This window comes from Aedes albopictus, chromosome 2, assembly GCF_035046485.1.
Source record: "Aedes albopictus strain Foshan chromosome 2, AalbF5, whole genome shotgun sequence".
Classification (NCBI taxonomy): Eukaryota; Metazoa; Arthropoda; class Insecta; order Diptera; family Culicidae; genus Aedes; species Aedes albopictus.
Window position 1 is genome coordinate 47052684 of NC_085137.1, and position 14867 is coordinate 47067550.

At 39.4% G+C, this 14867-nt stretch overlaps 1 protein-coding gene across 14 annotated transcripts in view; it reads left to right on the forward strand.

Moving 5' to 3' along the window:
- LOC109421509 (uncharacterized) overlaps positions 1-14867 on the forward strand; it is a 486639-nt gene that overhangs the window by 183565 nt on the left and 288207 nt on the right. For 11 of the 14 annotated variants that reach the window (XM_029870934.2, XM_062849628.1, XM_029870933.2 and 8 more), the window contains 12 exons: positions 482-947; positions 1011-1158; positions 1219-1562; positions 1632-1940; positions 2348-2728; positions 11199-11350; positions 11415-11690; positions 11763-12050; positions 12111-12197; positions 12459-12524; positions 12726-12770; positions 13580-13621. In XM_029870934.2, coding sequence (XP_029726794.1) covers positions 482-947; positions 1011-1158; positions 1219-1562; positions 1632-1940; positions 2348-2728; positions 11199-11350; positions 11415-11690; positions 11763-12050; positions 12111-12197; positions 12459-12524; positions 12726-12770; positions 13580-13621 — 2604 coding nt within the window. The remainder of the gene's footprint in view (positions 1-481; positions 948-1010; positions 1159-1218; positions 1563-1631; positions 1941-2347; positions 2729-11198; positions 11351-11414; positions 11691-11762; positions 12051-12110; positions 12198-12458; positions 12525-12725; positions 12771-13579; positions 13622-14867) is intronic. The other 3 variants (XM_029870937.1, XM_029870938.1, XM_029870939.1) reach the window with 3 other exon arrangements.

The following is a 14867-nucleotide window of genomic DNA, read 5'->3' on the forward strand; positions in this document are numbered from 1 at the left end:
AAATAAACTCACATGGTTTCTAGTAAAAATGTCAGAATAAGCTTAAAAAACTGTTTTTTCATTGATTATTTTTAATTTTTAAAATAACTCGAAAACAGTAGGCTGTGGAATTTTAACGTCTGAGAAAGAGTTGTTTATTTTGCCAAAATGAATAACTTTGCCGAAGACGCCAAGTCTCTAGGACGTAAAACAAAGAAGTTAGATGGTGGCGCCATCTATGCGGACGAGTTTCGAACTACTAAGTTCTTAGCAGTAGATGCCCCTGCTGATGTCAAGCAACTTTGTCGAAGACACCATGTGTCAGAAATGCTTCGTTTTGGAGTAATTAATTTTGTTCCGCTAGATTGCGATTCTGGCCCTTAGTGCAATGATATTCATGATGATTCATTGAAAATGTCGAACAAGTAACTTTTTTAGCTTAATATTTTTGAATTAAATACATAACATTTTATTCAACAAAATCATTTTTCTTATCTTTCAGAATTCTTCCTCCCCATCGGTGTCGCAAGCGGCGGCAGCGGCCGCTTACAAACAGTCCCTCTACAGTCAGGCCACTCTACACAAGGAGCTGATGGCTATCACGGCGGCAGCAGCCGCAGCACAAAGTCAACAGGGTGCTGGATCGGGCGGCATGTCCGGAGCTGGAGGCCAATCGGGCTCTTCAAAGTCCAAATCATCATCATCGTCGCACGGTAGCGGTGGTGGTAGTGGAGGTCGGGGAGGTGGAGGTTCCGGTGGCAACAACCCCAATGCAAACGATGTGCTCTCGCTAACGAGAGGCTCGTCGGCGTCACCCTCGGTGAACTCGTCCAAGTCGCAACAACCGTCGCCTAGTGTGACCATCAGTGCCAGCAATTTGTCCAACTCGTCGCCGGGAAACCACCTGCAGAATCTGTCCCGTGGTGGGAAGGATTCCGGCGGCAAGGGCGGATCAGCGGCGGATTTGAGTAAGTGCCTATTGTTTTTTTTTGTATGGGAACCTCTTGTACTTATTAGTCTTTATTTTTCAGGCTTAAGTGCTTCGATGAACGCGCTGAACACGCTCTCCCAGTTTGGGAATTTGGATCTGGCGACGCAGCAAAACGTCACGGCAACAATGAATGCGCTGGCCGCCAGTTCTGCCAAAGCGAAAGACTACATGTCCTCTGGAATACTCAAGTATGGATGATCAAACCTTTAAAAGTTTGTGTTATTCTAATGTTCAACTTTCTTTTCCAGCGATCCGTCCTCGCTTCTTGGGGTGCGATTACCTCCGGATACGGAAATCATCAAGTACACTAGTTCCATTGTGGGGCCGAAAGCGACCGGTTCGAGTGGCCGGGCTAACAAACGTGCCCGGATGGAATCGAACGAGTACGGACAGCAAGGTGCCACATCCGGAGGGTCTATGACCACCGGGGGAAACAGCAACAACAGTAACAACAGTGGTGCGACCAACTTGTCTGCGCTGGGTGCTATGGGATCTGGTGGTGGTTCCGGCGGAGGTGGTAATAACGATAGGATAGAAGTCATCAAACTGCCACCGACTATCACGTCCAACGGAGTTTACAACGCCGGGAAAGGTTCGTTGGGCGTTATACTATCTACAACTGAAGCGATTTTTTCAACATATTTGTATCTCTTCTCCGCAGGAAAAGATGCCATGTCCGATCCGATCAGCGAGTGGGCCGGTTTGAATCTCAGTGCAAAATCCTCCTCATCGATGGCGTCTTCGTTGGCAGCGGCAGCGGCCGCGGCTGTGGCGGCTGCCGTAAACGAGCCCCAAGACGACGCCCCGTTGAACCTGTCAATGAAACCGTCGAAGCCATCGGACCATAGCCGAGAATCGCCTGCCCCACCGTCCGGTTCGTCGACACCCAGTGCCAACAGTTTACAGAGTCTCAGCACAATCACGGCCGCTCTGGGAGCGTCCGGCGGATCGTCCGATAGTACCCCACGATGTGAGTGTATAAGACGAAGGAAAAGTATGATCCTTTCGAGAAAGATAGTTCTAGTTATTAGGTTGTTTTGCCGTTTCCCCATCTTGCATGTTTGTCCTGGCCGTAATCCTTGTTCCTCCCTCGTACAACGTTAGCTCCCGAACACACAAACACCAATGAATACTCAGTCACACCAAAATCATACGGGTCATTCCACGCGAAGTAATCGGGATTAATTATCTCGTTTCAACGACTTAATTATTTCAAAATTGTAAATACTATGACATTCAAGTTGTCCAAGACAAACAGTTTCAAACATACCCCTGTTCACTTCCTGTGGAAGGTCCCGCACCCGATTTGAGATCCCGCCAAATTCGCAAAACAACAAGTGATTTTCTACCTTCTTTCTCTCTTCCATCGTGCTTCAGCTCGTCGAAAATCCAACAATAAGAATCGTTCGTCTGCCGCGGCCGCAGCAGCAGCAGCCGCCGCCGCCGCTTCGGCGGATCCGGCGGTTTCGGCCGCTGGTTTCGTCCTGGGTGGCAGCGCTTCCGCCGACGGTGGCTTGAACAATTCCCTCCACAGTAGTACCATCAGTTCGCTGCTGTTGGCGGCCAGTGGTGCAAGTGGTGCCACTGGTACGACCACAACCGCTAGTAGCAGCAACAGCAGCAATAACAGTGGCAACGGGATCCTACAGTCATCCGGTGGAAGCGTGGTCGCCACCCAGCTCGGCCTGAACAGTTCCCTGTCGGAGTTGTTGAAGATCTCCAATTACGAAGAGAGCGACTATGCAGCGCTGAGTGGATGTTAGTATTGTGCTCGTTTCTTTTTTTCTCTCTCGCTTGTAATAGTACTTGGTCGTGTGCAATATGATAATGAAGCATGTTTATTGTTTTGAAATTGCTTCAAATTTCGTTGGTGTAGTTAGCTCTGAACAAATGAAGCGTTCGAAGAAAGAAGGAGAAAATTTCAAAACGATAATTGTTATCATATAATGTACCTACTCAGTTACACCTTAACACGTATGTTTCTAAGCCCCTCCCCTAGTAGCTCGGGATAAAATATTCTGAAATGCCTCCCAAAAACATTGTACTCACTAAACAGATTAAATTGCTGCGTAAGCCATGATTTTCTGCTTATTTGAAATGTTTCATGATTTTGCGAATGAAATAATCAAAGATTGCCTTGGTGATCGCGACATTTAATCTGTTTACTCATTTTACGCTGTTAAGTGAATCCCCCTATTGTTTCCGATGGAGTACCCAATTAATCTAATCTTATACACCTGAAAATTTCTGGAAACAATTGGGGTGGAGAGGGGAAAGATGGGTCACCTAAGGACGGATCATCATAACTTTGTAAATACAAATCGTATTGGTTTGTATTCGTCCGCTACTCTTCAATACACTAGTTAGCAATGCTAAAAGTCGATAAAAAGTTCATTTAATACAAAATATGATGTTAAACAAACAGTCTCAAAAAGTGACCGATTTTGCGATGTGTAAAAAGTGCGGGGCAAGATGGGTCACCTTTTAAATAATTTACATTTTCTCAACGAAAAACGGCAATATATAAGATTTATTCCGTATTCATATATGCTCCATATCCATACTGAGTAAACAAGAGCTACTAGTAAACATTTTATAAATTTATTTAGAAAACAAAAAACTTAACGATTTGAGTGGTCCTAGGACGACTTGAAAATCGATGTTTTCACTAAAAAATTATCATATTTTTATGTTATAATTTTAGGCGTTCATTCCGCTTGATTGAAGTTAGTTATGAGATAGTCTTGTAATAAAAAAATAAATAACTTTTAAATGATCCAAAAATACGCTCAAAATTGAAAATGACCCATCTTGCCCCGCGGTGGTTTATATGGAGCATACACTCCCGTGCAAAAGTTTGGGGTCACCCCCTCAAAAACATGAAAATGTTTTTCGGTCACATCTCAGTCATCTTTCATTTAATCCACTTGTTCTTAGGCTCTATCGAAAAATAAAGAGTTAGATTTGATTCGTTGGTACTTTTTACAAATTTCATATGAAATTTTTAGTATAAATAGTTAACCTAAACTTACATGCTTTTCCTTAATCTGTACAAAAAATTGTTTTCCGTGTAATTCAAAATTGGGTCCACCAAATTTTAAAATTAAAGTTGCATCAGAACCCTATTTCTATCCTCTTTGAGAGCCATTCATTAGATTTTAGCGGAAAAATTCATAACATAATTTAAATGATCCAGTTAGGTTTACAAGTCACCGTGCAAAAGTTTGGGGTCACCCCTTAGTATGCTGCATCGTGCAAAAGTTTGGGGTCACCTTCCAAATGAAGTCTGAGTCGGATTTTTATTCAAATTGTCATTCTTTTGTGCAACTCCAATTCCTTCTCTGATATTTGAATGGCAAGACACAGAAATGGTTATGAAATATTTATAAACTAAATTCTAGACAAAGTTAAGGTAGAAAATAGTATATAAAATCCATACTAAATCAGTTATGTTCGTTATATAAAGTGCGAAAAGGATGGAAGTGAGATAAAAATGACTAATTCGTGAATTCTACCCTATTTAACTGTGAGTGTTATAACCACAAACATACCAATACCCTTATCTCCATAAGTTTCAGGAATGTTACATATTTTATTTGAAAAGGCATTTTTATCAAAAAAAATATCCTTTTGCTTTGCATCAAAACCCAAAATCTCGAATGTAATAGTACATTCGGAGAAATGACATTCGTTGTTATAGATTTTGGGGTAATGGTATATTTGTGGTTTTAATACTTACAGTTATATAGGGTAGAGTTCACGAATTAGTAATTTTTATCTCACTTCTATCCTCCATCGCACTTTATACCAGTGTCGAAAAAAATCAGCACAAAGATGTTCAATTTGTGCGAAAACGAACACAAATAAACAAACACAGTTACCCATAGACACGAGGCCGAGAATGAACATGACAATGAAGAGACGAGACAATGAAAGAGGCGTCTTGTGGTGTCATGCACAGCAGTTGAAGTTCAGTTCAGCTGAACTTCAGCTCGACGAATTCGAATATGAATATTTTAATTTGGAATTGATTTATTATAGTTTTAGGCATGCAACTACCGATATGTTACCTTAATTCAATGCATTATAGTTACTTTTGGTGAGTGATGCAAAACAACTGCATTTTTTGCTTCTGCATCGTGCCTCATTAAAACGAATCAGTTGAAATTGAAAATACTGATTTTGAGTATCAGTAGGTGGTTGAAGTTCAGCAGACAGCGGTCAATAGAATTTCGAAAGCATACATTTCTGAGAATTCCGCTCGGGTTGTCAAGACGACTTTCAAAACAAAAACAAATCAACGACGCTGGCGCCGCTGGGCATCGGTGCAGACGACCGTAATTTGACAATTGCCGTCACTGCTTTATACAACGAACTTAGCTGATTTAGTATGGATTTATACCCCATTTTCTCCTTAACTTTGTCTAGAACTTAGTTTATGAACATTTCATAACGATTTCTGTGTCTTGCCATTCAAATAACAAAGAAGGAATTGGAGTTGCATCAAAAACAATGACGATTTGAATAAAAATCCGACTCAGACTTCATTTGGAAGGTGACCCCAAACTTTTGCACGATGCAGCATACTAAGGGGTGACCCCAAACTTTTGCACGGTGACTTGTAAACCTAACTCGATCATTTAAATTATGTTATGAATTTTTCCGCTAAAATCTAATGAATGGCTCTCAAAGAGGATAGAAATAGGGTTCTAATGCAACTTTAATTTTTAAATTTGGTCGACCCAATTTTGAATTACACGGAAAACAATTTTTCGTACAAATTTAGGAAAAACATGTAAGTTTAGGTTAACTTTTTATACTAAAAATTTCATATGAAATTTGTGAAAAGTACCTACGAATCAAATCTAACTCTTTATATTTCGATAGAGTCTAAGAATGAGTGGATCAAATGAAAGATTACTGAGATATGACCGAAAAACATTTCCATGTTTTTGAGGGGGTGACCCCAAACTTTTGCACGGGAGTGTATATGGAATGTACCGCATAAGAAAAATTGCCAAAAAAACATTTTATTTTTGATTTCCAATGAGAGTGGATAATTTTTCAATCAATATCCTAAACTTTTGTATATTCATGCTGGTCACCTAGCAAAATTATTAACATAATTAAAACATAAGTAACCCGCTCGAAAATGGCACTGACCCATCTTGCCCCGCCCCACCCTACGAATAATATTTAACAGCATGGTGAACTCTGTAGAGGTTCTAGATTGCAACAGAACCTATTGCAGTTCTTTCAAACTCGTATTGCAGGTTTTTCGAAGAGGTGATAAATTTACTTTCTGTTTATCCTTTTATTTCATAATTCCAAATATTTATGTTATCATTTCTTATTCCTTTACTCGTTTGTGTTATTTTCCGTTTAGATTAATGAACTCTTTGAAAATTTGGATGGTTCGGTTGAACTCATTTACTCTATTTTGACATTTGAAGAATCTATCGAAAATTTAAGTTTTTTCTAGTAGTTTTTGCAATTTTATTTACTTGTATTATCTGATACCATTTGTGCAGTGGCAAGTATTTTGGGTTGTTTTCTGTTATAACTGAGTTAGTTTCAAACCAATTGACTTGTATTTTTGTACACGGCTAGCTATGATGCAGACTACAAAAAATATATGAATTAATTCAAAAACGACTCAATCATTTACAGCGGAATATCCAAAATAGAAGCCCTGCTGAAATGGTTTCACTTCCCTATGATAACAAATTTATATAATTTTCGAACAATAAACCCATTTTCTACCAATCCATGAATTTATCAGAAAGATCCACAAAAAATCTTCTGAATATTTGTCAAGTAATTCTATTTAGAGATTCCTTTAGGAATTCCTGCCAGAGATTCCTAAGAGTATTCCTGTTGTGGATTGCTCCAGACACTCCTTCGCGGGTTGCCAATAGAAATTTAGTTACTTGTAGGAATTTACCTCCATAAATATTTCTTGGGGATTCCTGCAGAAATTCTTGCTGGGGATTCCCGCAGAAACTTCTTCAGGGGCTTCGACTAGAAATTTGCTCAGATACTCCGTCTGGGATTTCCTCCAGAAATATCATCTAAAAATAACGCCTGATTCTTTTTTGCAGGTCGTTTTTCTGCTTTTCTGTGTCAATGAACCAATTCACATGAAAATTTGTTAACAGGGAGACACGGTTTGTACCGTCAGTGTACCAGTAGCCGCTCATGACCCAATAGTCGCTCACTGTTGCAAAAATCAAGTTTTCACGCATAAATAGCCCCTTTTCGTCGCTGATATTCTTGGACAATATAAATTAAATGAGAGCAAACTCATTTTATGCAATATTTACCAAATAACATAAATTTTAAAAACAAAACAGTAGATTTTTTTGAGCGGCTATTGGACTCAAAAAAGCTGTAGGAAATTTTATGTATTCCAATAACCGCTCACGCAAAAAAAATACGTGAAAATTGTAAAAACTGTCGATTTTAGTACACAGTGTATTCAATCACTATTATACACTCCCGCTGAACAGGAAAAAATATTTGTAAAAACATAAGAGTTGCAAAAATAATTCACTTTTCCGCAAAAGTCTATTTAAAAGATGGCATACATTTGTGCGTGAGCGGAATTAGGACCACTTTGTTCTACATAAGTCTTGTTTTGTATCTGATTGTTCTTAGATTAAACTAACTTAAAATGCAAAAAACATTACAAATTGGCTTACCAGTCATTTAACAGATGATGTTTTTCTGCAAAACTGGCCTTAGATGAGCGGAATCTAATACCCTGATGGTACTATCAGTGTTCAAAAAATCAGTAGGTAGGTTAAAAAAAGGAAAAAAAAAGGATTTCGACAAGAGTATAGTCTGGAATTGCTCCGAGAGATTCTGTTTTTCAAGAGCTCATGGAGGATTTCCAGAAAGAACTCCTGAAAGTTTCCCAGAAGGAATTCTTGCAGGGTTCTTAGAAAACTCCTGAATATTTCCCATGAGAAAGTTCTGGAAGTGCTCCATCTAGACATTCTGAAGTTCTACAAAGAACTTTTACAGGATTCTCAGTATAAGCTTCTAAAAAGAAATTCTGGAGGATTAAAAAAAAAAACTCCTGGTACATTTCCAGAAGACACACCTGGAGGATTCTCAAAAAAAAATCCTTGAAGCTTTCGCAGAAGGAAGTCTTAGAGGATTATCAAAAAGAAGTCTTGCAGGATTCCAGCAGAAATTCCTGGAGGATTTCGAAATTACTGAATTCCGGGTCCTGAAGATTGCTCAGAATGAAATTCTTGCAGGATTCTTAGAAAATCTCCAGAATGATTCCCATGAAAAAATCCTGGAGGTGCTCCATCTAGACATTCTGGAGTTCCACTAAGAACTCTTACAGGATTCTCAGAATAAGCTTCTGAAAGATTCTCAGAAACAAACACAGAAGGGCTCATCGAAGGGACTTCTGGAGGATTTGAAAAAAAAAAATCTGGTAAATTTCCAGAAGACACTCCTGGAAGATTCTCAAAAGAAATCCTATAAGAAGGAATTCTTATAGGATTGTCAGAAAAAAGTCTTGCAGGGTTCCAGTAGAAATTGCTGGAGAATTTCGAAGTTACTGGATTCTGAGTTCTGGAGATTTCCAGAAGTAACTACTGGATGATTTCCAGACCAAATTTCTAAAGGATTCACAGAAACAACTTCCAAAGGATTCTCATGATAAACTTTTGGAAAATTCTGGAGAATCTACACTGGAGAATGTTTAAAGACGATTCTGGAGAAAATCGGCCGCCTCCTGGGGGCTCCTTCAGAAATTCCCTCAGGGGTTTTCCATAAAAAGTTCCTTCTAGGGATTTACCTCCAAAAAATACTTCTGGGGATTCCTCAAGAATTCCATCTAAATAATCCTCCAAGAATTCCTGCTGGGGATTCATCGAGCAACCAGGTTTTCAGTAGAAATTTCTTCTGGGGATTTACCCAGACACTACTGGGAATTCTTCCAGGAATATCATCTGGAGATTACTTCAAAAATTTCTCCTAAGGATTCCTCCATATTGATTTATGGATTCCTTTTGGGGATTTCTTGAAAAATTCGGCGAGAATTTTTTTTAAGGAATTTCTACAAGAGTTTAGTTTGGGAATCTCCGGGAATGTTTATTTTTTAGATTATTTCAAAATTTCGATCTAATGATTTTTCCAAGAACTCGTGGAGGATTCCCAGAAAGAACTCCTGGAGGATTTCCAATTGATACTCCTAAAGGATTCCCAGAAGGAATTCTTGAAGGATTACTATTAACACTACTGAATGATGTACAGATTCTGGAGGATTCCAAAAAGCAAATTCTGGGGGATTCTGAAAAAGAAATCCAGAAGAGCTCCTCGAAGGAACTTCTGGAGGACTTTTGAAAATAATTTCCAGAAGATACTAAAACTCATGAAGGATTCTCAAATAACAGAAGAAAGTGGATGATTCCAAGGAGAAACTTCTGAAGGATTCGCAAAAAGAACTTCCGAAGAGTTCTCATGATGAACTCTTGGAGAATTCCTTGAAGAAATTTTCCAATTCTCTAAAGAGGGTCCCCGGTATTAAATTCTGGAGAGTTTCTGAAGATGACTGCTGGGGACTCCTCCAGAATCTACCTTGGGGGTTTCCCATGGGAAATTTATTTTAAGGATTTACACCGAAAAAAAAAACTTCTAAGAATTCCTCAAGAATCTCTTCAAGAGAATCTTCATGGAATTCATGCTGGAGATTATTCCGAGAATTCTTGCTAGGGAATCCTCAAAAAATCCACCCAGGGATTTTCAGTAGGAATTCCTTCTAGGGATTCACCCAGACACTACTGGGAATTCCTTTAGGAATGCCATCTGGAGATAACTTCAAAAATTCTTTCTGGGGATTTCTCCATGTTACTCCACAAATACACGAGTTTATGTTTGAAATTCCTCCGAGAATTGTTTCTGTGGATTGATCCCTAACTTTAGATCTAGTATGTTTCCAATAACTGGGCGATTCACAGAAATAACTACTGGAGAATTTCCAATAGAAACTCCTAAAAGATTTCCAGAAGGAATTATCGCAGGATTCCTGGAAAACGTCTGAATGATTTCCATGAAGAAATCCTGGAGAAGCTCCATCTAGAGATTCTGAAGAGTATCTACAAAGAACTTTTACAGGATTGATAGATTCCCAGAAAGAAATTCATAATGACCCTGCGAAGAAATTTCTGCAGGATTTTCAGATGATTTTGTGGAGGATTTTTAAAAATAATCCTGGTGCATTTTCAGAAGATACTCGAGGAAGATTCTCAGAATAAGTTCTTGGAGAATTATCAGACGAAACTCCTGGAAGATTCCAAGACAAATCTTAGAGGATTCCGAAGTTAGTCCTGAAAGATTTCCAGAAGAAACTCTTAATGGATTTATAGAAATAATTTGTAAAGAATTCCTAGAAGTAACTCCCCAGTTCTCTGAACAGGGTTCCCATGTATGAAATCCTGGAGAATTTTTGAAGATGATTCTGGAGCGAATCCACTTGCAGAATTCCCATATAGAAACTCCTGCATTAATCCCAGAAGAAACTCTTAAAAGAATCCCGACAGTACTTGTGGATTTTTTTCGGCCTTACAGTCTTCGATACGTTATCTTAGCAGCATTTCCTGAAGGATTGTCAGAAGGAGCTCTTTGAATAATCTTGGGGAAGGAACTTCTGATAAAATATAGGAAAAATTTTTGGATAAACGTTCTGGATAAACATCATAGCTCAGAAGAAACTTGTATCGCAGAAAAAAACATCTTGAAATTGCAATTGCAAGAAGAACATCTGGGAGGTTTTTTAGAAGGAAATCCTGGAAGATTTCCAGAATAAACTTCTACAAGATAAGGAAGATCTTTCAAAGAGGTCTGACAAGGAACATTTGGAAGAAACTCCGCAGCTCCCTGGAGAGGTTTTCCAGTATGAAATTCTTGAGAATTTCTAAAGACGATTATGGAGGGAATCCTCTTCCAGGATTTCTTCTGCTGCAAGTATTCCAAACAGAACTCCTCCTGGAATTTCAAAAGATACCCCTGCATGAATGCCTATGCTCATGCTCGTAGCAGAATCTGAGATTTCCATCTTGTTAGAAGAAGAGCAAAGGCGGGTGATGTCCCGAAAACTGGGGAAATTAAAAAAAAGATCCTGGGTCATAAATCTAAAAGAAAGACTTCCGTAACACCTAAAAAAAACTGTTGCTACCATGAATCTCACATCTCTCTATATTCTTTATAGCATCCCAATTCAAGGAAGGTCGCCCGCGGAACTTGGGACGAGGCGTATCCAAGCCCAAGAAGAACACGGTGGCATCCCTTCTGGCACAAAGCCGTGCCGTAGGCTCAAAACCCCTTACCGCGCAGCAACTACTCACACAGGAAGCGGAAATAGTACGTTGAAATTCACCAAAACCTCATAAAACACATCCCCATTGAAATGATCCTCTTTTCCCAGGAAAAACTTCGCCAGGTAATGATCGAAGCTAGTCAATCGATGGACAGTACCAGCAATACCAACACGGACACGGAAAGCGTGGCCGAGAGCGGCATGTCCGAGTCGGAGGGCGAAGAGCAAATCAACGTCAAAGAGCTGCGGGTACCGCTGGAGAAGGGCTGGCGCCGGGAGACCGTCATCCGAGGTCTCACCAAGAACGGCCAGATCAAGGGGGACGTGTTCTACTACCCGCCGCAGAGCATGAACAAGATGAAGGGCATGAACCAGGTGCAGTTGGTAAGTTTCCAGGGGAGGGCGGGAATCTGGCGTGAGAAGCAATCGATTGATGAATGTTCAATGTTCTCTCAGTACTTGGACCAGTTCAAACCGAAGGACTTGTCGCGGGACAACTTTAGCTTCTCGGCGAAGGCGATTGTGGGAACGTTTTTGCAGCCGGCTCCACCGCCGTATGCCACCGATGGAGAGTACATCAAGATGACGGATGTTGAAGTGGCTCGGCGGTTGGAGGAGCTGAAAATGTTCACCCGGCATACGGCGTTGAACGTGGAGCAGAGGATCGAGATCGCCAAACAACAGCAGGCACTCCGGGATGCCAAGAAGATGGCTAAGGATGAAATCAGCAAGAACAAGGAGAAGGTGGGTTGAGGGTATTCTTTGATGTGAACTGAAGATTTTAAAAGGAATTTGTTTCCACAGGCTCGTCAAGCTAAGGAAGCTGAACGAAATGAAAGGCTGGAGCAGCAGCGTAGAGAGCGTGAACTGAAGAATCAACAAGCTTTGGAGGTATAGTATCTACATTGTTATAGCACATCTCACATTACCTGCAAATTTCTAGAAATATTTTCATAATGTCAGAGCTTTCCAGGTTAATTTGGATTTCTGGAAATTAATTTCAACTTTTTCCTCAAATTTTTCCTAATTTTCAAAGTTCTAATAAAACATAATTCTCCGTTATCAGAATTAATGTATTAGTAGTAATATTAGTATAAGGATTAGTTTTAATCAATCTAATCTGAGTCATGTTTTCATTTCATGATTTTCCAGGCTAAAAAGAAGCGGGAGGAGGAAATCGCCCGCCAAAAAGCCGAAGAAGCTGCACGGAAACAGCAGGTTAGTACGGTTCGATGCACCCACTAACATACGTATCTCATTTGAAATCAACTTTTTCCTTTATTTTTTTCGAACAAAATCCATTGAAACAATTGAAAACCACAATTCGGCTTTTATACTATACACACAAACACTCATCACTTCTCCCGGTGTTGACTGTGCGTTTGAAACGAACGAACGAAACGCATTTGCGCAAATCAGGAGAAAGAACTGAAACGGCAGCAGGCAATTTTGCAAAAAGAACAGGTACAAATCGAAACGTTGAAATGCAGTCTATGTCTAGAGAATAGTAGTTGTGCTACCCATCGCACCCCTCTATGATAGTTACAATAAGCATATAGCCATTGTGTTTGTCACCAAGTACCTAATAACCGAAACCAGTATTCGATAGTTTGTAGTCGAGAACTAGTGCTCCCCATTACATAGGGTTTAATTTTTAGTTCTAAATTGAAATTTCTACGTGTGTGTGATAACTTTGTGTTCGTAACCTATTTGTTCCCGCAATTGGTAGTTGTTTTATCGTTTTGCCAACTGTTGTCCTCTGTGCCTAACTCGCAACCAATACTCGCGTTCAGTATCATACAGGCGTATCTACAATGATCGATTTCTCTTCATCGATTTTCTCTTCGGATTATCCCGGGAAATACGGTCAATATTCGGATGATCTCTCGCTGTATTTCGGTGAAGGACGACTAGTATTAGCATCCATAACATCAAAAACAACCGAACATGATTAGCCGGCCAAGTTATTAATCAAAGAGAAAATCGATGAAGAGAAATCGATCATTGTAGATACGCCCGTATGATACTAAGCGCGAGAATAGTCACTTGAAACACTACGAATTACCCCTAGTTCTAGAAGAAACATGCTGGAGAAAAAAAAAACAGTTCGATCACCTACGCGCCAATGCCAGAACTCCTTCTCTGTAAATAACCCACAATATCTGTCGCAAAAGCATCATCATATGACACCAAACTAGCCTTATAATTTCCAGACTGATGAACGTTCTCACAATGCTTTCCTTACACTGTTGTTTTTTTTTCGTGTCGTTTAGGAACTACAGAAACAGAAAGAGCTGATGTACGCCGTTGAAATGGTAGGCATCGGGATTGTGTTATCACATTGTATCATCTTTCCCGCTCTCATAAACTAGTTGTTGACAGTTTCTACTTTTTCGTGGGATTACTTTCCATTCTCATTCTGCTAATACTTTTAACTTCCACTTTTTGCCTCATGGGTTCTTTCTTTTTAACCAAATGTTTTGTGTTCACTAATTGGCTGGCGTTTTTACGTTACATAATCATAAAATCGCGTTAAATTTCACCACAAGATCAGTTAGGTTTTTCTGTTGCTCTCAAAGTGTTCTGTTGATATTTATTTGAAAGTCTGTTCCATTTTAGCTCCTAGACTAGAACATACTACTTTACTAACCCGTTAACATCCATTGCTCCTTTCTAGGAGAAATAAGTTACCATTCAGTTTCACCAACCTATACTGCCCCCACTCGCATAACAGTCCCATTTGACTTTTCATCACTTTTGAGTTAACGTTATGAATAGTCATCATTTTTGATGTACTTCCAAAAACAACAATAAAAATTACGAATTTTTATGTCAATGTGTGAAAAAAATACCAAGTTATGAGCGTCCCATATCAAAAGTACCCGCATAACAGTCCCATCATGGATTTTTGTGTTACGTTACACAAAACTGAACAACTTTGTAGTGATTGTAATATTTTTTACAGTTATGTATTCATTTGCAAAGCAATCTGTGAAAGTTTCGAGATGATCGAAATATTTTTCAAATTTTGGTGATTTTTCAAAGTTTTATATGGAAACAAGTTTTCAAACTTCAAATGCCGTTTTCTCAATTCCTACTTTTTGCAAATGGGACTGTTATGCGAGTGGGGGCAGTATAGTAGTCCCAAAAATAATCATCGAAAAACATTCCCAGCGATGATCATTCTCATTTGGGGATGATAATTCGCAGTAATCAAATGTCAAAGTCACGTGAAATTCGTGATATTTAACAGCACTGGTCAGGTGACATTCGGATTAGGGTATTGTACCATTTAGGCAGGTGTACCTATTTTAGGCACTTGCCGTTATAACTCGGGTTAGATACTGTACGTGCCTAACTTTATACAAAATTTCAAATCAATCGGTTTGAAATTGAGTTAGTTATAGCGGCAAGTGCCCAAAATAGGTACACCTGCCCAAATGGTACAAGACCCTACTTCAGAAATGTCTATGGCTCAATTTTTGTTTTGTTTTTTCCATACTGACCCACTCTTGTTTGCTATTTTCAAACTTTTTTATTCGGTAATAATCACACTAACAC